At 54.7% G+C, this 27,007-nt stretch overlaps 2 protein-coding genes and 1 pseudogene across 3 annotated transcripts in view; all 3 read left to right on the forward strand.

Annotated features, from left to right (window-relative positions):
* Positions 1-1,896: 1,896 nt before the first annotated feature.
* On the forward strand, positions 1,897-10,275 carry LOC115497068 (protocadherin alpha-2). Its single transcript, XM_030283851.4, has one exon. It carries the CDS (start codon positions 3,578-3,580, stop codon positions 6,479-6,481), a length of 2,904 nt encoding a protein of 967 aa, XP_030139711.2. The 5' UTR covers positions 1,897-3,577; the 3' UTR covers positions 6,482-10,275.
* Positions 10,276-11,501: 1,226 nt separating this feature from the next.
* On the forward strand, positions 11,502-14,268 carry LOC115497067 (protocadherin alpha-6 pseudogene; annotated as a pseudogene).
* Positions 14,233-27,007, forward strand: part of LOC100220115 (protocadherin alpha-C2) — a 95,324-nt gene continuing 82,549 nt past the window's right edge. The window contains exon 1 of one of the 2 annotated variants that reach the window (XM_072935284.1): positions 14,233-19,920. In XM_072935284.1, coding sequence (XP_072791385.1) covers positions 17,443-19,920 — 2,478 coding nt within the window. In that variant the 5' untranslated portion in view covers positions 14,233-17,442. The remainder of the gene's footprint in view (positions 19,921-27,007) is intronic. The other variant, XM_072935281.1, reaches the window with a different exon arrangement.

The raw sequence follows: 27,007 nt of genomic DNA on the forward strand, positions 1-27,007 counted from the left end.
GGCAGGTCTGTCTGTGGGAACTGGAAATGCTAGGGGAGAACATGGGCCATGATTTTGGACAAGAAATGGAGTTGGTGTGTTTGTCTTGAGAATACATGTCCCAGGATATCTGGAGGAATGAAACAGGATGAACACATAGTGTTCTTCCACAGATGATCTCCAGGGTCCAAGGTGTTTTCATTTGCAGGTTTTATGAATCTTCAGATGGTTTTGAAATGCCAAAAATACTCTTTGACCTTATGAATATCTTCTACCTGAGACAGTCCCTTGTGCTACTGAGTGATTACCATAGGAAATGTGTAAGAGGAGATGCTACGCAGAATGCTGAATGTTGTCTGATGGACCTTTGCTTGCTTGTTTTGAGAAAGGAATTGTGGGAGGGTAGCGTTTCAGCCTGCTGTGCTGGGCATCCACAGTCACTTCCACATTCATAGACGTTGCTATAATGGTTCCTTGCTTCTCCTCAGATGGGATTAGTAACCAGATGTGATGAGAAGGTGGGGGTAATCTCTGTGTGCTTGTTTCCCCTGCTTGTACACTTGCAGAATGAGCCTGGGTAGCAGTGCTATCTCCCCTTGATGCAGTTAACTCTGAAATGTGTAGATATACATCAAATCCTCCAGAGCAGCCCAGCCCCGGTGTTATACTGTAGAAATGTTATCCACATTTCTATGAGGATATCCACAGTTGATAGAGTGAGTGCACTTGCACTTTAGCATTTGATGTGGCACTTCCAGTAAAGTCTGTGTGGATTGGGATCACAGCTGTGACAGCACTAATCACAGGATCTTTATGAACTCTAATGTGGAACTGGCTCCATGCTGTCCCCCTGAGATGGCTGAAAAGCACAAAGCACATTCATGGTGAAAGTCATACAGCTGGAAGAGCCTATCAAATACTGTGTGAGTCTGCACCCTTTCATAAGTTCTTTGTGTCACTTGTGAGCGGGAGCTGAAGGCCTGGCTTATGCTCCAAATGAGTTTCAGTTGCTGATTGGTCATGGTGGCACTGTGTCTGCATACCGTGGCTGTGGTCCTGAAAGTGGCATGGAGAAGGCCTCGAGACCTCCATCAAGAGAAGGGTGACTTTGAGTGGAGAAGTTCCTTCTCTGAGGAAATGGGGACATTGTGTTGAAGATGGACTGTATTACTGGAAGAACTGAAAAATATCTGCTTAGCTGTGGAGAGGCAGTTTCCCAGGGCAAGGGATAGAATATGCAAGTGGAATACTGTGGAGTTGTGTTGAAAAACCCCAGGATACACAGGGTTGCTTGTCTAAGATCTTCTCAGAAGTCCTGCATATCCCCATTACTTGGTGCTCCCCACGCTTTTCCTGTCAGATGTAAGACACTTATCATACAACTTGGATCACTTGCTTTTGATGGGAAGTGGTGTTGGTGAAATGGAGGCTTTTTCAAATTTTGATCACGTTTGGCCAGACTTCTCTGAGCTTCTCCTTGGTTAACGCCCTGCTTAGTCTTGCTAGGAAGTGGATGAAGTGCCTTTCAAGGAATTGGCAGACTTGTGTTTAAATAGAGTGGAATGGGATCCTTTGTTTTTCTTCTCTCCTCTTACCAAAACCCGCCGTTTCTCTTTTTTGCTTCTCTTCCATTGGCAGTGTCTTGGTAACAGATGGTGAAACGCAGATTTGATGAATTTTGGCAGGCCTCGGGTGGCAGATTTCCTGGCAATTTGCAGTCATTGTAGGGGTTGCTTTCTGGTCTTAGCTGAGGTGAGGTTGAGACAACATCCTTAGCTTTCCAGTGTTCCTCCTGGTACCACCTGCTCTGTCCTGTGATTTCAAGGCTTTTGAAGAATGCGGGTTAATTTTCCCAATCCACCTTCCCCAGAAATCTCTGATAACACTGGGGAAAAAAAAAACAAAAAAAAAAAAAAAAACCAAACAAAAAAAAAACCCCACACAATTCCTCTTTCCCCCTTCCCTTCAAACCTTTCCATTGTGAAGAAGCAACTAGTGATGCTGCAGGTAAGTCCCTTCTAGCTAAATGAGCAGGTGAGACAGCTGTACTTTTGCTCCTGTTGAGTCTCAGAACCTTCATATTGGATTGACCAAATGCTCCCTGGATTGGGAGTTGGGCTTGTTGATCCTTATGTGTCCCTTCCTATTTGAGATATCCTATGATTGGACCAACAAAGCACCACTGCTTATTCTGTTCCATCTGCTTGCAGGCACGTTGTGAATTAGTGACAGCAAGCATGGATGGAGGGGGGTCCCTTATGTGTTTTTCAGAGTGGATGTGTTGGGGGCTGAGGGAAATTTCTCAGGGGAAATGCCACGGTGTTACCTTTGCAGCTTTGGCTGAGTGGAGTATGCTACAAAGTGAGAGATTCCATTGGGAATAATGCCCCTGGATAAGGTGCAATGTTGTTCTGGCAAAGCATGTCAGCCTGGAAGGAGGAGCAAGAGCTTGGCTTTCACCATGCATGTGATAAATGAGGCCAGAAAAGTAGATCTTAGTTGAGACACATAGAGCTCTCAGGAGCTGTGGTATTCCCCTGCTTTCTCAGCCTTCATGGCAGATCGGTGTACTGTGCTCTGATGGCTGTAAGCTCCCGTTTGCAAGAGTGTCTTGGATTGATTTGGATCTTTGGGGCCTTTTTGCACAGGTATTGAAGTATCTGGGCCTGGTTGGGTGAATTCTCTTCCTTGAGAAGAAAGGGGCTAACAGTATGGTCTTTTAGCTGAAGGAGAGGTGAAGCAGCCCTCTGTCTGTTTTGAATAGACTGGAAACCAGGACAGCTGTTCCACTTCTGGACAGATGGAAGATGGTGGGGAAGAGGAATGAGACCTCTTGCTTTCATTCTGTGCTCCATGGTGAAAGTGATGCAATCCCATAGAAAACATATTGCGTTAGGAAACAAAGGAAAGGCAAAGACTAGAGAAAGAAGGGGCAGGACAAGGAAGAGAGATTGAGAAGAAAGAGAAGGAAGAAGCAATGCAGACAAGGAAAAAAAGTAATGAACAAAAAAAAAAAAAAAACAATATAAAGAAGGAAAAGTAAGAGAGGGAGAAACTACAAAAGAGATTACTGGCATGTCACTGACAGTATCATTGTACACAGGAAGGGAGGATGGCAAGAAAGGAGGACAGAAAGAAGGAAATTGAGGAAGGGAAAGAAAAATGTAGAAACGTGATGCAAATTAATGGCACAAGGATGTAATGAGGAAGGGACTGAAGAATACAAAGAAAACCGGAAACGAGCTAAACAGCATGCACGGACTGTACCTATAGACGCAGAACGGAGCACATCCCTAACAGCCTCTTCCCTCCGGCGCTGATGGCCCGTAGCCGGCTGCATGGTTGGCACCGCGGCGCCTGAGAATCAGCAACCGCCGGCTGCATCATTGGCAGCGGGGTGAAGAGAAGAGAATGGTGGAAAGAGAACGAAAGGAGGCAAATCATAGGGAAAGGAAAGGAAAACAACTGACGAGAAAACGAAGGACAAAAAAGAAGGAAAACGAAAGACAACGACGAAGGATATAAAAAGAAAGAAGGAAAGCAAAATGAAAGGGAAATCCAGAGAGATGATAAAAGAGAACAGAGAAAAGAAAGCAAAATGAAAAAGCAGGGAGACGGAGGAATGAGAGATATATTTGCAAGCAAACAGAAAGAGATAATAAAAGCAACAAAACAGAGCAGAAAACACGAGAAGAGGAGCAAAAGAGGGCAGAGGAGATGGCCATCCGCGGGCGGAGGCACAGGCTCTGTGTCGGGGCGTGTGAGGCGGCGGAGCAGCGCACGGTGTCGCTGCAGGCTCAGGAACGGCGTGTGGGCGGCTCCGCCCCGGTGCGGCGGAGAGCCCGGCTGTGAGCGCGGGGGGGCGGCGCGGGCCGGGCAGCAGCGCCGGTGCGACCGGGCGGCGGCGGGGAGCCGTGCGGGGCCCGGGCCGGGGCCGGCAGGCAGAGCGGCGGGCAGAGCGGCGGCGGTAGGGATGGAGGAGCGCTGTTGCGCGGCGGTGATGCGGGTGCTGGTGCTGCAGGCGGCCTGGGCGCTGGCGGGCGGGCAGGTGCGCTACTCGGTGCCGGAGGAAGCCAAGGCCGGCACGGTGGTGGGCCGTCTGGCGCAGGACCTGGGCCTGGAGGCGGGCGAGGCGGAGGCGCGGCGGCTGCGGCTGGTGGCGCAGGGTCGGCGGGCGAGCGTGGAGGTGAGCGGGGCGAGCGGCGCGCTGCTGGTGAGCTCGCGGCTCGACCGGGAGGAGCTGTGCGGCAAGAGCGCGCCGTGCGCGCTGCGCCTGGAGGTGCTGCTGGAGCGGCCGCTGCGCGTCTTCCATGTGGAGCTGGAGGTCACCGACATCAACGACAATGCTCCCATCTTCCCCGCCGCCCGCAAAAACCTCAGCATCGCGGAATCCTCTGTGCCGGGGTCTCGTTTCCCTCTGGAGGGCGCGTCGGATGCGGATATCGGAGCGAACGCGCAGCTCTCCTATACACTCAGCCCCAGCGAGCACTTCTCTCTGGATTTACAAAAATCGCATGAGCGAAATCTTCTACCCGAACTTGTTTTAACGAAATCTCTGGACCGCGAGACGATTCCCGTTCACCGGTTGGTGCTGACGGCGACTGACGGGGGCCGGCCGTCTCTGACGGGGACAATGGAGCTGGTGATCTCGGTGCTGGATGCAAACGACAACGCGCCCCAATTCAACCAGTCGGTGTATAAAGTGCAGCTGCTGGAGAGCGCCGAGCTGGGGACGCTTTTGGCGAGGGTTAATGCCACGGATCCGGATTTGGGAAGTAATAGCGAAGTGACCTTTACAGCGACGAGCTTCATTCCCCCGAGTGGACGAGATGTAATTTCTGTCAATCCGAAGACTGGGGAGATTCACCTCACAGCAGCCCTGGACTTTGAAGAAGTCAGTATATTTGATTTTCGTATTGAGGCGAGAGACCAGGGTACACCTCCACTCTCCAGTCACTGCAGCGTGGAGCTGGAGGTGCTGGACGTGAACGACAACGCGCCGGAGGTGTGGGTGACGTCGCTGTCGGTGCCGGTGTCGGAGGACGCGTCGGTGGGGACGGTGGTGGCCCTGCTGAGCGTGTCGGACCGGGACTCGGGGGAGAACGGTCGCGTGCGGTGCTGGGTGTGGCCGGCGTCGCCGTTCGGTCTGGAGGCGACGTTCGCGGGCTCGTACTCGCTGGTGCTGCGCGAGGCGCTGGACCGGGAGCGGGTGTCGGAGTACGAGGTGGAGGTGCGTGCGGAGGACGGCGGGGCGCCGGCGCTGGGCGCCCGGCGCGGGCTGCGGGTGCCGGTGTCGGACGTGAACGACAACGCGCCCGCGTTCGCGCAGGCCGTGTACACGGTGCTGGCGCGGGAGAACAACGCGGCGGGCGCGGAGCTGGCGCGGCTGTGGGCGCGGGACCCGGACGAGGCGGGCAACGGGCGCGTCAGCTACTCGGTGTGGGAGGGCGGCGCGGGCGGCGGCGGCGGGTGGCGGGCGGCGTCGAGCTACGTGTCGGTGGACGCGGAGAGCGGGCGTCTGTGGGCGCTGCAGCCGCTGGACTACGAGGAGCTGCAGGTGCTGCAGTTCGAGGTGCGCGCGGTGGACGCGGGGGAGCCGCCGCTGTGGGGCAACGCCACGGTGCAGCTCTTCGTGCTGGACGAGAACGACAACGCGCCGGCGCTGCTGCCGCCCGCGGGCCCGGCACCGGAGGCGGGCGCCGCGGCGGCCGAGGCGGCGGCGGCGGGGGCGGTCTCGGTGTGGGAGGCGGGCACGCTGTGGGCGTGGGCGGCGTGGGGGGCGCCGGCGGGGCAGGTGGTGGCGAAGATCCGCGCCGTGGACGCGGACTCGGGCTACAACGCGTGGCTGCGCTACGAGCTGTGGGAGCCGCGGGGCAAGGGCCCGTTCCGCGTGGGGCTCTACAGCGGCGAGGTGAGCACGGCGCGGGCGCTGGACGAGGCGGACGGGCCTCGGCAGAGGCTGCTGATCGTCGTGCGCGACCACGGCGAGCCGGCGCGCTCGGCCACGGCCACGCTCAGCGTGTCGCTGGTGGAGGCCGCCGAGGCGGCGCTGGCCGCGGCCGCGGGATCCTCGGCGTCGTCGTCGGTGTCGCGGTCGGCGGCGGGCGTGGAGCCGGGGCCCGGCGGCGCGGCGAGCGCGGCGACCAACGTGTGGCTGGTGGTGGCCATCTGCGCGGTGTCGAGCCTGTTCCTGCTGGCCGTGGTGCTGTACGTGGCGTCGCGCTGGGCGCCGCGGGCGGCCGTGCTCTCGGGGCCCGGGCCCACGACGCTCGTGTGCGCCAGCGAAGTGGGCAGCTGGTCGTACTCGCAGCGCCACAGCCGCAGCCTGTGCGTGGCGGACGGCGCGGCCAAGAGCGACCTCATGGTTTTCAGCCCCAACTTCCCTCCGCCGCCGCCCGGCCCCGCGCCCAAGGACACGCAGCCGGAGCCCTCCGCGCTCCTCGACACGGTCAGTGGTCCTTCCTTCATTCCTTTCTCTGCTCCTTTTCATCCGTCCTCTTGAGTAGCTGCTCTTTGAAGCCGGGCTCTGTTCACACCGCTTATGGACGTTGAGTACTTAGCGGGTCCTTACGCGGATGGCAAAGGTGCATTTGAATCTGTCACTACGACCTTGCTGGAGCTCCCTGCTGTTTTTGCAGGCGTCCAGAATATCATAAGGCAGCATCCATGAGCAGTTCCTGTAGGCAGGTGAGGTTTCGTGCTCTAAATGTGAGCTCTGCTCTTGAACTGAATTACTTTTCGGTGCGACTAGAGGTGCCCGGAGGTGTGAGATTTGCAGACAGTAAGGGGGTTCGATTTCTCGTGTGTAGCATTTACACCCCATTTGGGTGAAGGAGTTCAAGACAGCCAGGCTGTGTTGGTGACAGACGCGCAGGCGCTGTGGACAACCTCAGTGCCATTGCTGACTGATAACCGTGCTGGCATCCATTTGTATTTTTATTGAAAACTGCCCTCCTCCTTATTGATTATGGTCATGTGGAAGTATGATGCAAGGTGTAAAGTGGGTATTCAAGGACGAAATTTCTCTATTATCGTTCTGCTATAAGACTCACTTAGAAAATAGGGTAGTTGTGGCCAAGATTTCCTATGATCTTCCTATGTTTGTTTTGCAAGTATCCTGCTGTTCTGGTTAGCAGTATAAAGCGTTCATGGAGGAGAGTTTGACCCAAGGTGCGTGTTTCACAAGGGAAATTTTTTGCTGTTTTCCTTCAGCTCACATTCCAGAGGATTTGCATTTCTGACCGGAGAGCTAGTCAAGTATACTCTTCTTTTTTGCTGTTCTCTCAAGATTTGCATCAATTGTCACATCAATGAGCCAGACCTTAAAGGTCTTTAAAAGCGGAAATTTTCACTTCTGTAATGAAGAAAAGAACAAATAACCTCCAAAATCAATGAATCACCTTTCCCCACCAATTTTTAAGTAACATTCTACAACACAGGCAGTATCATCTATTAGTGTCCTTGCCAGAGTTTTGGTGCTTGGAGCACAAAATCAATGCCAGTGCTGTTTAGATGTTCCAACATCACCTTTGATAACAGTATGCCCCATAAGGAAGCATTAGAAATCATGAGATGTCAGCAGCAGAGCATCTCTTATGCACTGCGTTGGTGATACCGTCTGTGGATTTTCATGGTGTGGCATTGCTGGGAAGGATAAGCAATGGTCATGCTGGACCTTGTGCTAGGAAAGGAAACTGTGATCTGTTGTATAGAGTAGGGGGTGGCCCTTTTCTTATGGGAGGGGTGCCCATGAGCAGCAGAAAAACTTGTGTGGGGAAAGTGGAAACCCTTGGGGAGACCATGGATCATAAAAGAAAATATCATGAGGTTATATATTTGTCTTTCAAACCCATCTCAGAGTAGGAGAGAGAAGGATTTGTACACTAATGGGACAGGATGGGAACAGAGTGTTCTTGTTGAGGATGCTTTCCTAAGTCCTCAGGGTCTGGAGTGGGAGGCCTTCCTGATAATGAGATGAGAGTGTGATAGTGAAATGGCCACAATGTCCCCTTACGAGTCTCTCCACCAGGGCCTGTCACTTCTGCTGCTGCCTGCCTGGTGTAGGCCATGTGTTGGTAAGAGATGGAGAGGGCAGAATGTTGTCTGAGGAAATAACTTCTTCAGGTTCAAGGTTTCAAGGTGTTGTGGGAGGGGAACACTTCAACTTGCTGTTCTTGTGTAGCCGTGGGCTTCCATAGTAGTCTCCACAGCTGTAGATTTTGTCATGATGATTCCTTGCTCCTCCTCAGGCGGGATTTACAGGGATTTATTTATTCCATGAGGTTGTAATCTTATTGGTCTCAATTTCCTTTCCTTGTGCACTGCACAAGTGGGCTCAGTAGAGATGGTGTGTCCTGATGTCACATGTGAATTGTTCTGATATCTGCAAGAACACCCAAGAAGCTGCATGATAAGCCCAGTTCAAGTGGTGCAAGCTGTTAACATGGATGACACCATGAGTGCTCATGTGCTTTGGCACTTGCTGTGTTCCCTTGAAGGAATAAATCTGTGTGGATTGGGATCAGAGCTGTCACAGATCTAATCACAGAACTTTTAATAACTCTAACCTTCAGTACTGTGGTGTTTCTAAGATAGATTTCTGAAGAGAAGCAAAGCATTCACATTGAAGATCATGTAGCTGGGAAGAGATTTTAAACATTCTGTACATCATTTGTGGTGATCTTGAAGGAAGATGAAGAAATACAAGGTCCTGGATTACATGCAGATGGGGTTTACAGGCAGGGCGTGTTGCTGAGGTTGAGCAATGTTTGATATTTTGGCAGTGATCCTGGGCGTGGCACTAAATAATGCCTGGGCTTGTGTGATGGGGAGGGTGAATTTGAGTGGGGATGAGTGTTGCCCCAGGAAGTACAAATGCTGATTAGAACATGGATTGCATCGCTGTGGAGGAACTGGAGAATGTCTGGTTAGCTGCGGAGATCTCATTTCCCATGCCTTGTGAAAGAGGATGCCAACAGAAAGTCTTGAGAAAATGCCCATGGCGTAGTGCTGCTCTTCTGGGAGCTTCTCAGGACCTCCAGCAGCTCTCTGTGTTCTTGCTTTCTGTTGTTCCCTGTGATATTACAATTTATGAAGTGACTTGCCATCCATGCCTTTAATCATTTGTCATTGATGTGGAATTTTCTTGGTAAAACAGAAGACTTTTTGAAATTTGTGTAATTCTGCCAGCCTTTCTTGGGCCATGGCGTCAGTCATCTTCCTGGTCTTGGTCTTCTAGCTGGCATTAAGGGGCACTGTTCCTTGAAACAAGTACTCCTGGTGCTGGAGTTTCTTTTTCTGAAGCAGCAAGCAATGATGCTACAGGTGAGTTACTCCTTCCAGAAGAGGCTGTGTGTGAGAGACAGGTGTACTTTGGTTCCTGTGATGCCTTAACTTTTAGCTTTACTGATATATTTTCCATATTTTCCAGATTCTGTACTGCATTAGTATATAACTCTGGACTTTATATAAAGTGTTAGCAAGTTCTCCTCACTGTTCAGTCACCCAAAACATTCCTTTTCCAGCCTGAGAACCATAGGACACCATTGCAGCTTCAGGCCCAAAAAGTGTAAACAGCAGTGAATTGAGGAGAGCAGTCTGGGAAGATGGGACTTCATAACCTAGAGCTGTAATTGGACAATTAACCCCAAAATGTAAATGGACCAAAACTTATAAAAATGTGAAAACTCATGACCATCTTGAGTGTAAACTTTGCCAGGCTCGTGTACTGCCCAAGGTGTATCCTGTGAGGACCTTTTAATAAATCCCTACTTTATTCCTTTAACTCCATCCAGTCTCTGTTCCAGGCAGCCTCTCAAGGCATTCCCTGTTTAGCTGTGGTATCTTCACGTTGGCTTGACTACTTATTGCCTGCACTGAAATTCCTGTAGGTTTGGAGCACATTTTGTGCTGTCATTTAATTCTGCTGCTTCCTGGCACAGGGTGAGAAGAGGGAAGCAAAGGCAGATGGAGAAGTGACCTTAATGCTTTTCTAGGAGTAGATATGCTGGGCATGCAGAGGATGCTTTCAGTGTCAGTGACATGGTGAATTTTGTAATAGCTCTGCAGGCAGGTAAAAAATGAGTCAGGCAGAATTGCTCTTCACCAGGTAAATGAGGACAGTGGTGTCATCATGCTTTTTTTTGCAGTATTCTTGGAAGATTATCATGCTGGACTCTGATGGGTTTGCTTGTGTAAAGGAGAGACTTCCTTGGGTCACTTGGACTCTGGAGAATTTTATGTATTAGATGTCTGCATGGGTGGACTCTTCTCTGATGTAACAAAGCTGTTCTCTTCAGTATGACTGCTTTGTGGATTTATTTCTGGGTCCTTGATATGACTGAAGGCTCCAAACGTGGATTGGATCCTGAATGGGGAGGAAGCTGCAGGTGCATGGCAGTGGAGAAAAGCAAGAAAACTCTTTCCTGTCATGAGGAATGAGAGTTGGAAGAGGAGAACCTTTTTGCTAAAGGGAATGTCTGTGCTTCATGGCTTTGTGGTGTAGCTGTTTGAAAAACATTTCCTTAAATGGAACAAAAACCCTAATAGGTTATACAAGTAAGGAAGCAACAGACAAGTGGAGGGAAATGACTACACAGCGAGGAGAGGAAGAAAAAGCAAAGGGGAAAAATATAAAACAAGAAAAGAAAAAGTACAAAGAAGAAATGGAATAAAAGAAGCAATGTAGTCAATGGTTGCAAGGAAGAGGAATGAGAACGTTTTCCAAAGGACGTGTTGGTGGAGAATATTATCTGAACATTTGGAAAGAATATTAGTAAAGGAAATAGAAGCACATAAGAGATAAGGAAAGAAAATGAGAAGAAGCATGTAAAAAATATGGCAGTGAGGAGCATGAAGAAGATATAGGGAAAGAGATCCACGAAGTAGAAGAGAAATAGAGAAAAAAGAAGAGAAAGAATAGCAAAAGAAAATTAAGGAGAAAAGGATCTATCAAGGAAGGCGACTATACAAGTAAAAAGTAAGACAGAAAGGGAGCAAGGAAGTAAAGAAGAGTAGAAGTAATAGAATGAAGATAAAGCAAGCACCGACCTTATGTTTAGAGCAGAGTTGATTCCTACCAGCCTTTCGCCCGCTTGCAGCACCGTGCCCCGACGCTGATATACCATAATTAGTGGAGATATAACATAATTAGCGCTGATAGCTCCAACAATGATGGCCTGAAGCGTCGCAGGAGGGAACGGGCGAATTGCCGGCGGAGGTAAAGAAAAGCGAAGATTGGAAAGGAAGTGAAGATGGTTTAAAGATTAGGGCAGGGCAATGAATCAAAAGGAAAGCGAACAGGAGACGCAACAATAGAAATGAACAGGAAGACTATAAAGGAAAGAGTAGGAAAAAGAGAAGGGAAATTCAAACCAAAAAAACTCAGAGAAATAATGGAAGACGAAATTACGGAAAGCATATTGCAAGCAAATAGAAAGTGATAAAGAAAAGGAAATATTAAAAATAAAAGGAGCACAGAGGAAGAGACGGCACAGGAGACAGCCATGACGGAGCGGAGGCACAGGCGCAGTGTCGGGGCGTGTGAGGCGGCGGAGCAGCGCACGGTGTCGCTGCAGGCTCAGGAACGGCGTGTGGGCGGCTCCGCCCCGGTGCGGCGGAGAGCCCGGCTGTGAGCGCGGGGGGGCGGCGCGGGCCGGGCAGCAGCGCCGGTGCGACCGGGCGGCGGCGGGGAGCCGTGCGGGGCCCGGGCCGGGGCCGGCAGGCAGAGCGGCGGCGGTAGGGATGGAGGAGCGCTGTTGCGCGGCGGTGATGCGGGTGCTGGTGCTGCAGGCGGCCTGGGCGCTGGCGGGCGGGCAGGTGCGCTACTCGGTGCCGGAGGAAGCCAAGGCCGGCACGGTGGTGGGCCGTCTGGCGCAGGACCTGGGCCTGGAGGCGGGCGAGGCGGAGGCGCGGCGGCTGCGGCTGGTGGCGCAGGGCCGGCGGGCGAGCGTGGAGGTGAGCGGGGCGAGCGGCGCGCTGCTGGTGAGCTCGCGGCTCGACCGGGAGGAGCTGTGCGGCAAGAGCGCGCCGTGCGCGCTGCGCCTGGAGGTGCTGCTGGAGCGGCCGCTGCGCGTCTTCCATGTGGAGCTGGAGGTCACCGACATCAACGACAATGCCCCCATCTTCCCCGCCGCCCGCAAAAACCTCAGTTTATCGGAGAACTCCCCTCCTGGGTCTCGTTTCCCGCTGGAGGGCGCGTCGGATGCGGATATCGGAGCGAACGCGCAGCTCTCCTACACACTCAGCGCCAACGAGCACTTCTCTCTGGATTTACAAAAAACGGAGGAGGACGGTGAGTCCTTATTTCTGGTGCTCAGGAAATCTCTGGACCGCGAGACGATTCCCGTTCACCGGTTGGTGCTGACGGCGACTGACGGGGGCCGGCCGTCTCTGACGGGGACAATGGAGCTGGTGATCTCGGTGCTGGATGTGAACGACAACATGCCCCAGTTCAACCAGTCGGTGTATAAAGTGCAGCTGCTCGAAAACGCAGAACGCGGCGCATTGGTGATCAGGCTAAATGCCACAGATCTGGATGAGGGGGCGAACAGTAATATTTCCTATTCGCTACAGAGTCTGTCCCCGCAGAATGGAAGAGACGTTTTCCAAATTGACAAAAATAGCGGAGAGATCCGTCTTACGGGTGACTTAGACTTCGAGGATGTTAGTCTCTATCGGCTACAAGTGGACGCAACTGATAAAGGGACACCCCCGCTGTCGGGTCACTGCAAGGTGGTGGTGGAGGTGCTAGACGTGAACGACAACGCGCCGGAGGTGTGGGTGACGTCGCTGTCGGTGCCGGTGTCGGAGGACGCGTCGGTGGGGACGGTGGTGGCCCTGCTGAGCGTGTCGGACCGGGACTCGGGGGAGAACGGTCGCGTGCGGTGCTGGGTGTGGCCGGCGTCGCCGTTCGGTCTGGAGGCGACGTTCGCGGGCTCGTACTCGCTGGTGCTGCGCGAGGCGCTGGACCGGGAGCGGGTGTCGGAGTACGAGGTGGAGGTGCGTGCGGAGGACGGCGGGGCGCCGGCGCTGGGCGCCCGGCGCGGGCTGCGGGTGCCGGTGTCGGACGTGAACGACAACGCGCCCGCGTTCGCGCAGGCCGTGTACACGGTGCTGGCGCGGGAGAACAACGCGGCGGGCGCGGAGCTGGCGCGGCTGTGGGCGCGGGACCCGGACGAGGCGGGCAACGGGCGCGTCAGCTACTCGGTGTGGGAGGGGGGCGCGGGCGGCGGCGGCGGCGGGTGGCGGGCGGCGTCGAGCTACGTGTCGGTGGACGCGGAGAGCGGGCGTCTGTGGGCGCTGCAGCCGCTGGACTACGAGGAGCTGCAGGTGCTGCAGTTCGAGGTGCGCGCGGTGGACGCGGGGGAGCCGCCGCTGTGGGGCAACGCCACGGTGCAGCTCTTCGTGCTGGACGAGAACGACAACGCGCCGGCGCTGCTGCCGCCCGCGGGCCCGGCGCCGGAGGCGGGCGCCGCGGCGGCCGAGGCGGCGGCGGCGGGGGCGGTCTCGGTGTGGGAGCCGGGCACTCTGTGGGCGTGGGCGGCGTGGGGGGCGCCGGCGGGGCAGGTGGTGGCGAAGATCCGCGCCGTGGACGCGGACTCGGGCTACAACGCGTGGCTGCGCTACGAGCTGTGGGAGCCGCGGGGCAAGGGCCCGTTCCGCGTGGGGCTCTACAGCGGCGAGGTGAGCACGGCGCGGGCGCTGGACGAGGCGGACGGGCCTCGGCAGAGGCTGCTGATCGTCGTGCGCGACCACGGCGAGCCGGCGCGCTCGGCCACGGCCACGCTCAGCGTGTCGCTGGTGGAGGCCGCCGAGGCGGCGCTGGCCGCGGCCGCGGGATCCTCGGCGTCGTCGTCGTCGGTGTCGCGGTCGGCGGCGGGCGTGGAGCTGGGGCCCGGCGGCGCGGCGAGCGCGGCGACCAACGTGTGGCTGGTGGTGGCCATCTGCGCGGTGTCGAGCCTGTTCCTGCTGGCCGTGGTGCTGTACGTGGCGTCGCGCTGGGCGCCGCGGGCGGCCGTGCTCTCGGGGCCCGGGCCCACGACGCTCGTGTGCGCCAGCGAAGTGGGCAGCTGGTCGTACTCGCAGCGCCACAGCCGCAGCCTGTGCGTGGCGGACGGCGCGGCCAAGAGCGACCTCATGGTTTTCAGCCCCAACTTCCCTCCGCCGCCGCCCGGCCCCGCGCCCAAGGACACGCAGCCGGAGCCCTCCGCGCTCCTCGACACGGTCAGTGGCGATAACCTGCTTGCTTCTATTCTGTCCCCTTTTGCACCTTGTCTCTCGTTCCATTAGCTGCTTTGTTAGCCGCGCTCCGCCCCCGCAGCCTGAAAGCGATCGGTGCTTCGGTGTTTTAATTGCACCATTGTACCTGCTGCCTTGTCCTTGCAGAGGGAGGGTGTCTCTGTAACCCCTTGTGGTACGCACCTGAAATTCACTGCTGTGGATATTGCAGTAGAATTGTTCTGCCCTAGGATGAAGTCTCTGCTGGTTGCAATGAGAGCTGTCCTGTGATGCCGCGATATGTCAGTTTTGGAGACAACGTTCCTTCTTGCTGGTTGTGTGGTTTTCCACGAGCTTGCTAAATGTGTGCAGGACAGGCTGTGGTGGTGACTGTCAGGTGCTGTGTATCTCCTCACTGCCTTTGCTGACTGCTGGCTGTGGTGGTATCACGTGTGGTTTCTTCCCTGGCCTCGTGTTCTGTCATTTGTTCTCTACAAGAGATGCAAGGCAAGGTGATAATTTGGACTTGTGTCCTAATGTCATTATGGAAGCTGGGAAGGCTTTGTGGCCTTTTCATGTTTTGTTTCCCACACAGTTACTGTTTGCTGTAGGTATAATTTGCTATCCTAGCTGGAGAGGTGGCTTGATGGTCACTGACCCCTTTTTGTATGGTTTTTCAATATTTACATTTGGAACACCCTTAAAAGTTCCCTGTAAATCCTCTTCTAAATAACAATGACTAGAAAAAAGTCATACAACTAATTTCTTGTACATGGTGGATGGCCACTGTCAGTGTCCATTTCCACGGGAGCTGTCCCAGCATGACTGCTACAGTAAATATTGGTCTTAGATCTCAGAACAAGATGCACCTGCAGAGTCTTCCAGACCGTGTATATAATGCCATCTGTGGGGATTTCGCAGTGCTCTCATTTCTGGGAAGGTGAGCAAAAGTCTAATTGACCCCTGAGGAAAGAAAGGAAATTGTGCCTTGCCTCAGAGGTGAATGTGGCAGTGACACTGAGCAGGTCCTGGCCATGTCCTGGTTTGAAAGGTGACTTTGAGCACTGGGAAGCCTCCTCTGAGGGAACCTGAAATCATTCGTAACACAATAGGTCATATCATAGGAGGACTGGAATGGGAATGATATCCTTTTCTGGAGAATAATTGTTACAGACTGGGGGATGGAGGATGCTTAGAGGAAAGCAGGAGGCAGGATGGGCCCAGAGTCTTTCTGCCCGGGATTGTTTCTATGTTCCAAGAGTCTGGTGTTGCAATTCTTCCGCATCATGAGATAATATCTGGTATTGGAATGGCAACAGAGTCCTTTGAGGTTATGAATATCTCCCGTCAGAGACAGCCCCTTGTGCTGCCTCTGGCCTGACATGTGGAATGTGTTGGGTAACAGTTGGTAACATGCAGAGTGATGAACACTTTTGCTGCTCTTTTGGAAATGTTGTTGTGGGAGTGTGGTACTACAAACTGCTTTCCATGTGTATCGTGGAGCATTTATAGAAGTTTCCACAGCTCTTGCCATGATGGATCTTTGCTTCATCTCATCAGAGATAATTTTAAGGGCAACTGAAGAGATGGGTTTAATCTGGTGCTATTTTTCCCCTTCTTGTGCTCCTGCATGATCAGTCTGGGTAGAGATGGCGTGTCCTGTTATCCCACGTGGCTTATTCTGGTGTCTGGATGTGCACACCAAACGTCCACATCTACAGCGTTGCCCAGCTCTGGTTTTATGGTCTTGAAATTGTGCATAGTTAACATTTTGAGAGCACTTGTGCTTTTGGTGTGATCTCTTGAAGAAGATCTGTGGGGATTGGGATCAGTGTTGTTCACGAGTCTAATCACAGAACATTTAAGAACTCGGTTTGTATCTGCTATTGATGAAAAGGCACAAAGCATCCTGGCATGAGGGGAAAGTCAGACTCACAGAATGGATTTGGAGCAGTCCGTATATTTGTGCCAGCCATGAGGGAAAGGAGAGAATTTGAATACATCTTTGGGGTTTGGGGAGGGAATAGAGACTTTCTGCTTAACTGCGGAGATCCCAGTTCCCAGGGCATAAGATACAGGATCACAATAGAATATCGTGAGGACGATCCCACCATACAGTGCTGCTCTTCTGGTATCCTACGAAGGCGTCCAGAAGTTCTGCATATCTTAGGGTACTGTTGTTCTTTCTGGTATTGCAGCTTGTGAAGACATCTGCCCTGCGTGCCTTTAATTACTTGGTTTTGATGTGGAATATTGTTTGTCAATGAGAAGCTTTTTGAAATCTGGGTCATGCTGCCGAGGCTTCTCTGAACATTTCCTAAAAGTCAAAAGAGATGAGGAATGAGAGCTTTTTCCAAAGAATATGTTACTACACCATGTCAAGAGTGTTGAAGATACGGTAAGTGAAGTCCCTTCTTGGTAAGGGAAGAGTGAACCGAGTGTGGAAATGGAAGTAAATTGAAAGCTAGAAGAGTTCAATGGAGGAAGAAAAGGTGGATATAGAGAAAGAGAAGGGAAAAAAAAAAAAAAAGTAGAAAAAAGAGAGAGCAAGGGAGAAATTATAAATTAGTTTACTGGCACGTCACTGACACTACCCCTATACACAAAAGGGGAAGAATGCGACAAAGGAAATGAAGAAAAGAAGTAAAGGGAGAAGAGAAAGAAAACGGAAAATAATATGCTACTAAACAACGGCACAGTGAGGAAATTAGGAATTGAAGATGACAAAGAGAAGAAATTTAAAACAGGATTACTCACGGACGTTGCCTCAAAGTGCTGGTCGGAGCTGGTTGTCAACAGGTTCCGCCTCGGTTAGAATACTGCGTTCCAGTGCTGATACCACATAATTAAAGTTGGTGGATCCGAATAATTTTGTTTGCAGTGCGGCGCCGGAGGCGGCTGGCGAGGTACTAGAAGGGATAAGAAGAGAGCATCGGAAAAAGTCCAAAGGATAAAGTATGAAGGAGCAGTAAGAAGAAACAGCAGAGCTGACGGCCATGACGGAGCGGAGGCACAAGCTCTGTGTCGGAGCGTGTGAGGCGGCGGAGCAGCGCACGGTGTCGCTGCAGGCTCAGGAACGGCGTGTGGGCGGCTCCGCCCCGGTGCGGCGGAGAGCCCGGCTGTGAGCGCGGGGGGGCGGCGCGGGCCGGGCAGTAGCGCCGGTGCGACCGGGCGGCGGCGGGGAGCCGTGCGGGGCCCGGGCCGGGGCCGGCGGGCAGAGCGGCGGGCAGAGCGGCGGCGGTAGGGATGGAGGAGCGCTGTTGCGCGGCGGTGATGCGGGTGCTGGTGCTGCAGGCGGCCTGGGCGCTGGCGGGCGGGCAGGTGCGCTACTCGGTGCCGGAGGAAGCCAAGGCCGGCACGGTGGTGGGCCGTCTGGCGCAGGACCTGGGCCTGGAGGCGGGCGAGGCGGAGGCGCGGCGGCTGCGGCTGGTGGCGCAGGGCCGGCGGGCGAGCGTGGAGGTGAGCGGGGCGAGCGGCGCGCTGCTGGTGAGCTCGCGGCTCGACCGGGAGGAGCTGTGCGGCAAGAGCGCGCCGTGCGCGCTGCGCCTGGAGGTGCTGCTGGAGCGGCCGCTGCGCGTCTTCCATGTGGAGCTGGAGGTCACCGACATCAACGACAATGCCCCCATCTTCCCCGCCGCCCGCAAAAACCTCAGCATCGCGGAATTGTCTGTGCCTGGGTCTCGTTTCCCGCTGGAGGGCGCGTCGGATGCGGATATCGGAGCGAATGCGCAGCTCTCCTACACACTCAGCCCCAGCGAGCATTTTTCACTCGATGTTAAATCTTCTGATGAAAGCAGAAAGTCTCTGTTTCTGGTACTCGCAAAGTCTTTAGACCGTGAGACGATTCCAGTGCACCAGTTGGTGCTGACGGCGACTGACGGGGGCCGGCCGTCTCTGACCGGGACAATGGAGCTGGTGATCTCAGTGCTGGATGCGAACGACAATGCGCCCCAATTCAACCAGTCGGTGTATAAAGTGCAGCTACCGGAGAACTGTACAGAGGGGACGCTTGTAACACGTGTGAATGCCACGGATCCGGACGAAGGGAGCAATAAGGAGTTTTCCTACAGCATCTTGAGTTCGACTCCTATCGCTAACAAAGAATTCTTTACTATTGATTCCAAGACGGGTGAGATCAGACTGAAGGGTACTTTGGACTTCGAAGACGTTCGTTTACACGAATTGCAAATTGAAGCGACAGATAAAGGAACACCCCCACTGTCAGGTCACTGCAGCGTGGAGCTGGAGGTGCTGGACGTGAATGACAACGCGCCGGAGGTGTGGGTGACGTCGCTGTCGGTGCCGGTGTCGGAGGACGCGTCGGTGGGGACGGTGGTGGCCCTGCTGAGCGTGTCGGACCGGGACTCGGGGGAGAACGGTCGCGTGCGGTGCTGGGTGTGGCCGGCGTCGCCGTTCGGTCTGGAGGCGACGTTCGCAGGCTCGTACTCGCTGGTGCTGCGCGAGGCGCTGGACCGGGAGCGGGTGTCGGAGTACGAGGTGGAGGTGCGTGCGGAGGACGGCGGGGCGCCGGCGCTGGGCGCCCGGCGCGGGCTGCGGGTGCCGGTGTCGGACGTGAACGACAACGCGCCCGCGTTCGCGCAGGCCGTGTACACGGTGCTGGCGCGGGAGAACAACGCGGCGGGCGCGGAGCTGGCGCGGCTGTGGGCGCGGGACCCGGACGAGGCGGGCAACGGGCGCGTCAGCTACTCGGTGTGGGAGGGCGGCGCGGCCGGCGGCGGCGGCGGGTGGCGGGCGGCGTCGAGCTACGTGTCGGTGGACGCGGAGAGCGGGCGTCTGTGGGCGCTGCAGCCGCTGGACTACGAGGAGCTGCAGGTGCTGCAGTTCGAGGTGCGCGCGGTGGACGCGGGGGAGCCGCCGCTGTGGGGCAACGCCACGGTGCAGCTCTTCGTGCTGGACGAGAACGACAACGCGCCGGCGCTGCTGCCGCCCGCGGGTCCGGCACCGGAGGCGGGCGCCGCGGCGGCCGAGGCGGCGGCGGCGGGGGCGGTCTCGGTGTGGGAGCCGGGCACGCTGTGGGCGTGGGCGGCGTGGGGGGCGCCGGCGGGGCAGGTGGTGGCGAAGATCCGCGCCGTGGACGCGGACTCGGGCTACAACGCGTGGCTGCGCTACGAGCTGTGGGAGCCGCGGGGCAAGGGCCCGTTCCGCGTGGGGCTCTACAGCGGCGAGGTGAGCACGGCGCGGGCGCTGGACGAGGCGGACGGGCCTCGGCAGAGGCTGCTGATCGTCGTGCGCGACCACGGCGAGCCGGCGCGCTCGGCCACGGCCACGCTCAGCGTGTCGCTGGTGGAGGCCGCCGAGGCGGCGCTGGCCGCGGCCGCGGGATCCTCGGCGTCGTCGTCGGTGTCGCGGTCGGCGGCGGGCGTGGAGCTGGGGCCCGGCGGCGCGGCGAGCGCGGCGACCAACGTGTGGCTGGTGGTGGCCATCTGCGCGGTGTCGAGCCTGTTCCTGCTGGCCGTGGTGCTGTACGTGGCGTCGCGCTGGGCGCCGCGGGCGGCCGTGCTCTCGGGGCCCGGGCCCACGACGCTCGTGTGCGCCAGCGAAGTGGGCAGCTGGTCGTACTCGCAGCGCCACAGCCGCAGCCTGTGCGTGGCGGACGGCGCGGCCAAGAGCGACCTCATGGTTTTCAGCCCCAACTTCCCTCCGCCGCCGCCCGGCCCCGCGCCCAAGGACACGCAGCCGGAGCCCTCCGCGCTCCTCGACACGGTCAGTGGTCCTTCCTTTCTCGCTCAGTCCGCTCCTACCCAACCCCTCTGCAGTTGCTGTCTGTTAGCCGGGCTCCGTTCCCTCCCCCCGGGGCGGTCCGTGTTTCATTGTCGTTTACCCTTTGAGTGCTGGTTTTATTATCCCTTTTCTACGTGGTCTGTAATGTGTTGCATCGCAGCAGGTTTGTTATGCCACGGCGATCTTCTCTTCCCCTTATCTTGTTCTGGATTTCAGCTCTGCAAAATAATTAAATGTTTCTGCCCTCGTTGCAAAGTTGAATTAAATACTTGTCTTGCAGTGTCTCGTGTATCTTACATTTTTGATGACACTGAGAATGGAATTCATCTATATGTCACTTTCTTCTCTATTTTGTAATTTTAGGACCTTCAGTGGCTGTTTCAGGGAACAGTCACGGTCTGTCTTGAAAGCACATCTTTTTCTTTTCTGGGTCTACTCAGATTTGTAGTCCCCTGCACTGAAAATATTTTGCCATTTTCCTCCCCAGGTCTTCAGAGTAATCATGTCTTTCTGCGGTTCTTTTCAGCAGACCTGTATTTGAACTCTGCTCCATTGGATGATATCTCTTGTAATCTTTGATACTTCACTGTTCATGACTTCCTGAGATCCCCTCATAAGTTATTAAATAGAACAGTCGTTGAAAAGTTTTCTGCCTGACTGCAATGTTTACCTTATCTTGCTGGTGTTATCAGATCTGGTTTTCTTCCATCTGTGGTGTTAATCAGAAGTCCGAGTGCCTCTTTCAGTCTTTCATTTAGAATGGACTATCTTCACTTGCCATCATTTCCCTGTCTTACAGGTGGGGCAGTTCTAATTAATTTCTTGACTGCTGTGAAATGCTGGTTTCCAGTCTTTTCTTACTCATAAGTCTGTCCTCCTTTTTGATTCGGTTCTGAAACAGAAATCTATATCTTAAATTCCTGCCTCTTCACAGTGCATGGCATATATTAGTTTGAGAAGTACTACAGAATTACTATGGGCATGAAAAAGAAATATGTCACATTTCCCCTTCTAAGTATGATTGAAATGCACTTTCTAAGGTAAGGTACTTAACTGCAGAAGAATACAAACCAAAGTAGATGTCAAAATGTGCAGCTGTAGTGGTAGACTGAGCAAGACCTGTTGGTAGAGGACTTGTTTTTTGTGGATTAATGTACTTGTAGAAGCACCTCAGTTTGATTTCTGGCTTGGCTACTCCCATGTACCCAGCAGTCATAGCCATTGTATTTCTAGGATGTTGTGGGGTTTTGACATTATCTTATTTGTGTTTACTTAATTTTGGTTTTTCCTTCCCCGAGAATACTTTTTAAAATAAACTGGGTTTTTTTGTCCCATTGTGTGCTTGCCTTATGATAAACATGTGAATACTAAGATGGATGATGCTTGAAACTCCCGATTTCCAGAGAGCGATTTAGCTTGACTTTATCAGGAGATGTGTTGGCAATTCTGAACGAAAACCATGCTGCCAAATAATGCTCTTTTATTTCAGAGTCTTTGCCCCTTGCTATCACTGTAGTTCACTGTCTTGTAGTCTCTTAAGGTCAGTTTTACTTCGAGAGAAAGCTGTGAGGCTTCAGGTTTCATTTGTTTCTGCCTTCATAGAAACGGATACAGAAATGCTGGCAATACAGCGGGGATTTGAGAGAATGGAAAAAACCCTATTTGATTTTTCAGCCCTGCTTCCTGAAATTTGGAACAGTGATCCTTGAACACTGGCCTTGAACGCCTGACAATAGACACTTAGAAATAAATCAAGACAACAGTGAAAATAGTAACAGATGTAATTAAAAATATCTACCGAGGGACCTACATGGACTTTTTTAGTGTTTTGTATATTCCTTTTTTTGTTGTTTTTTTACCTCTGGGTTCATTCATCGTTGATTCTTCCTGTGATAGAATCAGCAATTTACTAATCTGTGAAATTCCCTGGTTTATATTACTGCCTGGATTACAGGGCAGGGCAGCAGAAGATGCTGTAGCTGTGTAGAGAAGAGGCTCTGATGCATTTATGTCAGTAGATGAGGGTGGAGCCTGGGAACCTGTTATGAGATGAACTGTGCCTTGCCAGAACAGTGGTGCAACCCTTTTATCTCGTCTTCAGTTTTGTCATGGTTGAATGATTCTGCTGTGTCCTGCAGCAGCTCATCTCCATCAGTAACGGGCACATTGTTTTGCTGTACTGTGAGTTTCTACCTGCCTAAAAATGATAACCAAGACCTTGATCTTCATTGTGCAGCTACACTTGGGGGATAAAACTTAGGTAAAATACTGACACATAAAGATGAGAGAGTTCAGGTTCCCTGAGATGTTTCACCCTTCTGAGAGGATTTCTGCTCTGTCAGAATGTTTAGAGCATAGAGTTGGGGTGTCGCTGATGGAGTTGGAAGTCTTTGGAACTGGTATTTGCTGATGCTTTACTCGGTTGGAAATACACTTCAGAAGGCAAAACAATTCTGCTATGGCCAGGTACTCTTTGTAGTATGATGGGTGTACTGTATTATTTACTCTGCAAAAAACCAAGGAGACTGTGTGGAATTGCTCAGCAACGTCCCTGTCACAAAGCCATTAAAAGGTAAGCAATTTATATTAATTTCTAGCATTTCTAGACTAGACCAAGTACATTACATGTGAATCTATGTCTTCTGAAGACCTAAGTACTTTCTATATATGGAAGATCGAAGATACAGTCTTATTCTGTAGAGAAAACAGCTGAAATATCTTCCAGAAGAAAACATACTTGAGAAAATTGAGTTATGCCTCCTCAGGCATAGGAGAATATAAAGTCCGGAGATCAGAAGTGAGGTAGGTTTTATGCAGTGAAGATATTCCTAGGTAATGCTCTTGGGTTAATATGGGCGTTCAATTATATGTACATTTTGGCAATTATACGTACATTTTGGCAAGCGTACGTCTCAATTAAAGTGCCTGAAGGAAGGAGAAGAGGAAGAGGAGAAGGAGAAGGGGAGGAGACAAAAGGACCAACTATTACCGCTGCGGAGGAAGACAGTATTCGGAAGAAATCTCGGAGCGCGTGGGCCGAGCGGACGGAGCTACGGCAGGTCCGTCCCCGCCCGGAGCCGCAGCGGCAGCGGGAGCAGGGCAGCAGGCGGCGGCTCACGGAACGAGCCGCGGTCGGACACCAGATGCCGCTGTTGGCCGCGAAAACGCCGTCAGACACGGAAGGGCGGCAGCTCCTCCCCGAGCCTCAGTCACGGCGCTGTCAGCGGGAGGAAGGATGCAGCGAACCGGCCCGGGCGGGGCGCCCGGAAAGCGGAGCGGGGTGCCGCTGCCCCCAGGGAGACCCTAAGGCGATCGACGAGGGAATGGCGGAGAGCCGGTCAGGGCCAGGGAAGGGATCGGAGGCGAGAGCGGCAGCGATGCGTTGGGAAGCCGTGCTATGTGTGCTGGTGCTGCAGGCGGCCTGGGCGCTGGCGGGCGGGCAGGTGCGCTACTCGGTGCCGGAGGAAGCCAAGGCCGGCACGGTGGTGGGCCGTCTGGCGCAGGACCTGGGCCTGGAGGCGGGCGAGGCGGAGGCGCGGCGGCTGCGGCTGGTGGCGCAGGGCCGGCGGGCGAGCGTGGAGGTGAGCGGGGCGAGCGGCGCGCTGCTGGTGAGCTCGCGGCTCGACCGGGAGGAGCTGTGCGGCAAGAGCGCGCCGTGCGCGCTGCGCCTGGAGGTGCTGCTGGAGCGGCCGCTGCGCGTCTTCCATGTGGAGCTGGAGGTCACCGACATCAACGACAATGCCCCCGTGTTCCGTGTGGACGAAGAAGCCCTTAACATAGCGGAATTGTCTGTGCCGGGGTCTCGTTTCCCGCTGGAGGGCGCGACGGATGCGGATATCGGAGCGAATGCGCAGCTCTCCTACACACTCAGCCCCAGCGAGTATTTCAGTCTTGATCATCAGGGGAATAATGACGAGAGTGCGTCTTTGGGTCTTATTTTAACGAAAGCTTTGGACCGCGAGACGATTCCCGTTCACCGGTTGGTGCTGACGGCGACTGACGGTGGCCGGCCGTCTCTGACGGGGACAATGGAGCTGGTGATCTCGGTGCTGGATGCGAACGACAACGCGCCCCAGTTCAACCAGTCGGTGTATAAAGTTAAAGCCCCAGAAGGTTCAGAGCTAGGGACTCTGTTAGTCACGCTTAGCGCCACGGATCCTGACGAAGGGATCAATAGTGATATTATATATTTATTTAGTAGACGGGTGAGTACAAAAGTTAAAGAAATGTTCACTATCGACGAAAACAAAGGAGAAATCAGACTTCAAGGCAAATTAGACTATGAAGAAACTGATAGTTACGAGATCCCTGTAGAAGCGAGGGACAAAGGCTCACCCCCGCTGTCGGGTCACTGCAAGGTGGTGCTGGAAGTGCTGGACGTGAACGACAACGCGCCGGAGGTGTGGGTGACGTCGCTGTCGGTGCCGGTGTCGGAGGACGCGTCGGTGGGGACGGTGGTGGCCCTGCTGAGCGTGTCGGACCGGGACTCGGGGGAGAACGGTCGCGTGCGGTGCTGGGTGTGGCCGGCGTCGCCGTTCGGTCTGGAGGCGACGTTCGCAGGCTCGTACTCGCTGGTGCTGCGCGAGGCGCTGGACCGGGAGCGGGTGTCGGAGTACGAGGTGGAGGTGCGTGCGGAGGACGGCGGGGCGCCGGCGCTGGGCGCCCGTCGCGGGCTGCGGGTGCCGGTGTCGGACGTGAACGACAACGCGCCCGCGTTCGCGCAGGCCGTGTACACGGTGCTGGCGCGGGAGAACAACGCGGCGGGCGCGGAGCTGGCGCGGCTGTGGGCGCGGGACCCGGACGAGGCGGGCAACGGGCGCGTCAGCTACTCGGTGTGGGAGGGGGGCGCGGGGGGCGGCGGCGGGTGGCGGGCGGCGTCGAGCTACGTGTCGGTGGACGCGGAGAGCGGGCGTCTGTGGGCGCTGCAGCCGCTGGACTACGAGGAGCTGCAGGTGCTGCAGTTCGAGGTGCGCGCGGTGGACGCGGGGGAGCCGCCGCTGTGGGGCAACGCCACGGTGCAGCTCTTCGTGCTGGACGAGAACGACAACGCGCCGGCGCTGCTGCCGCCTGCGGGTCCGGCACCGGAGGCGGGCGCCGCGGCGGCCGAGGCGGCGGGGGCGGGGGCGGTCTCGGTGTGGGAGGCGGGCACGCTGTGGGCGTGGGCGGCGTGGGGGGCGCCGGCGGGGCAGGTGGTGGCGAAGATCCGCGCCGTGGACGCGGACTCGGGCTACAACGCGTGGCTGCGCTACGAGCTGTGGGAGCCGCGGGGCAAGGGCCCGTTCCGCGTGGGGCTCTACAGCGGCGAGGTGAGCACGGCGCGGGCGCTGGACGAGGCGGACGGGCCTCGGCAGAGGCTGCTGATCGTCGTGCGCGACCACGGCGAGCCGGCGCGCTCGGCCACGGCCACGCTCAGCGTGTCGCTGGTGGAGGCCGCCGAGGCGGCGCTGGCCGCGGCCGCGGGATCCTCGGCGTCGTCGTCGGTGTCGCGGTCGGCGGCGGGCGTGGAGCTGGGGCCCGGCGGCGCGGCGAGCGCGGCGACCAACGTGTGGCTGGTGGTGGCCATCTGCGCGGTGTCGAGCCTGTTCCTGCTGGCCGTGGTGCTGTACGTGGCGTCGCGCTGGGCGCCGCGGGCGGCCGTGCTCTCGGGGCCCGGGCCCACGACGCTCGTGTGCGCCAGCGAAGTGGGCAGCTGGTCGTACTCGCAGCGCCACAGCCGCAGCCTGTGCGTGGCGGACGGCGCGGCCAAGAGCGACCTCATGGTTTTCAGCCCCAACTTTCCTCCGCCGCCGCCCGGTCCTGCTGTAGAGAACGGTTCTGCTGGGAAGGGGCCGTCTCTCTCCCCTCTTGCTTCCAGCTTGGTAAGAGTCTTCGAAAACTTACGGATTTTTTTCTTATCTTTGGTAGTATGATTTACTTAATATATGACTCTTCGATGTATTGAAACACCTTTTCTGTGATAAGAGTTCTAGAACGACCTACTAGCTTTGCAGAGTGCTGAACCTAGACCTGATGATCTGCCTTATTTTGAAATTTCAATTTTTCTATACTGGCTGTCCCTCTAAATTTCCGTATTTTCTTCTTTCACTTTTAAAAATGTATCTTGCATCCGACGTTATTTTTTTAATGGGGTTTGTAATTTTTTGTTTTTAATTCCTGCTTGGAGTTAAATTGCCGCAGTAGGTATTAGGGGAGAATTTATTTTCCTGTTTTAAGCGCCTTTCAACTTGTTCAGTAGTTTGCTATCTCCCTCAAGGTGAATGTAGTTGCATCTTTGAACCAGGTGCCTTTACACTTATTTGATGTCTTATCTGTCAAGCGCCAAGACGCGCTCATGAGATTTTAGATTTAGAAGTTTTCTGATTGTCGCGATTCGCCACTCTTGAGAAATTGAAATACATGATGTGATAATATTGGGGCGAAAAGAGCGGATGAAATGTTGGTGGGCGTTGTGAGGGTTGTTCTGTCTCTGGAAGTCCATCGAAAATATGTGCGTGTGTGAGGGTGGAGTGAAGGAAAAATCCAGGCTGCTCTGGGAAAAAATGGAGAACATTTTGAGAGAGAGGGTGGTAAATTACCGTTCCCCACGGCCTGATCTCACTCTTCGTAATGATGGGGCGTCTTTTTTATCCCGTCTATACAGAAATGTGCTGCGGAAGGAAGGGTCGAAATTTGGTGGGAGTTGAGAGAGGCGGGAAATTTGTTAAGGGAAAATTATAACGGAAAACTTTGTGGTATTCAGTGGTTCAGTGATGGTAGGTTGAAAGCTTTTGGCTCTCTCAGCAGGAGAACAGAAAATACCGGGAGAACAGTTTCGGTACTGTTTCCCTCAGGGATTTCCCGGCGCAGGGAGCGATTGTTTAATTACCGGGCTGTTTTCAATACCATCATTTTTCAGCTGATCATGTCCGTGCCCTGATGGCACTGGACTGATTCGGTTCTCCTCTCGGCCAGCTTCAAAGCACTCTTTCAGATAAGATTTCAGGGTCATGTTCAGCGCTTCTTGTTCAGTGTCAGAAAATTAACGCAAATTTTAAAGGGAAACATGAAGATCTCTTCTATCTCATTTAAT

The sequence above is a fragment of the Taeniopygia guttata genome, chromosome 13 (genome assembly GCF_048771995.1).
Source record: "Taeniopygia guttata chromosome 13, bTaeGut7.mat, whole genome shotgun sequence".
NCBI classification, from domain to species: Eukaryota; Metazoa; Chordata; class Aves; order Passeriformes; family Estrildidae; genus Taeniopygia; species Taeniopygia guttata.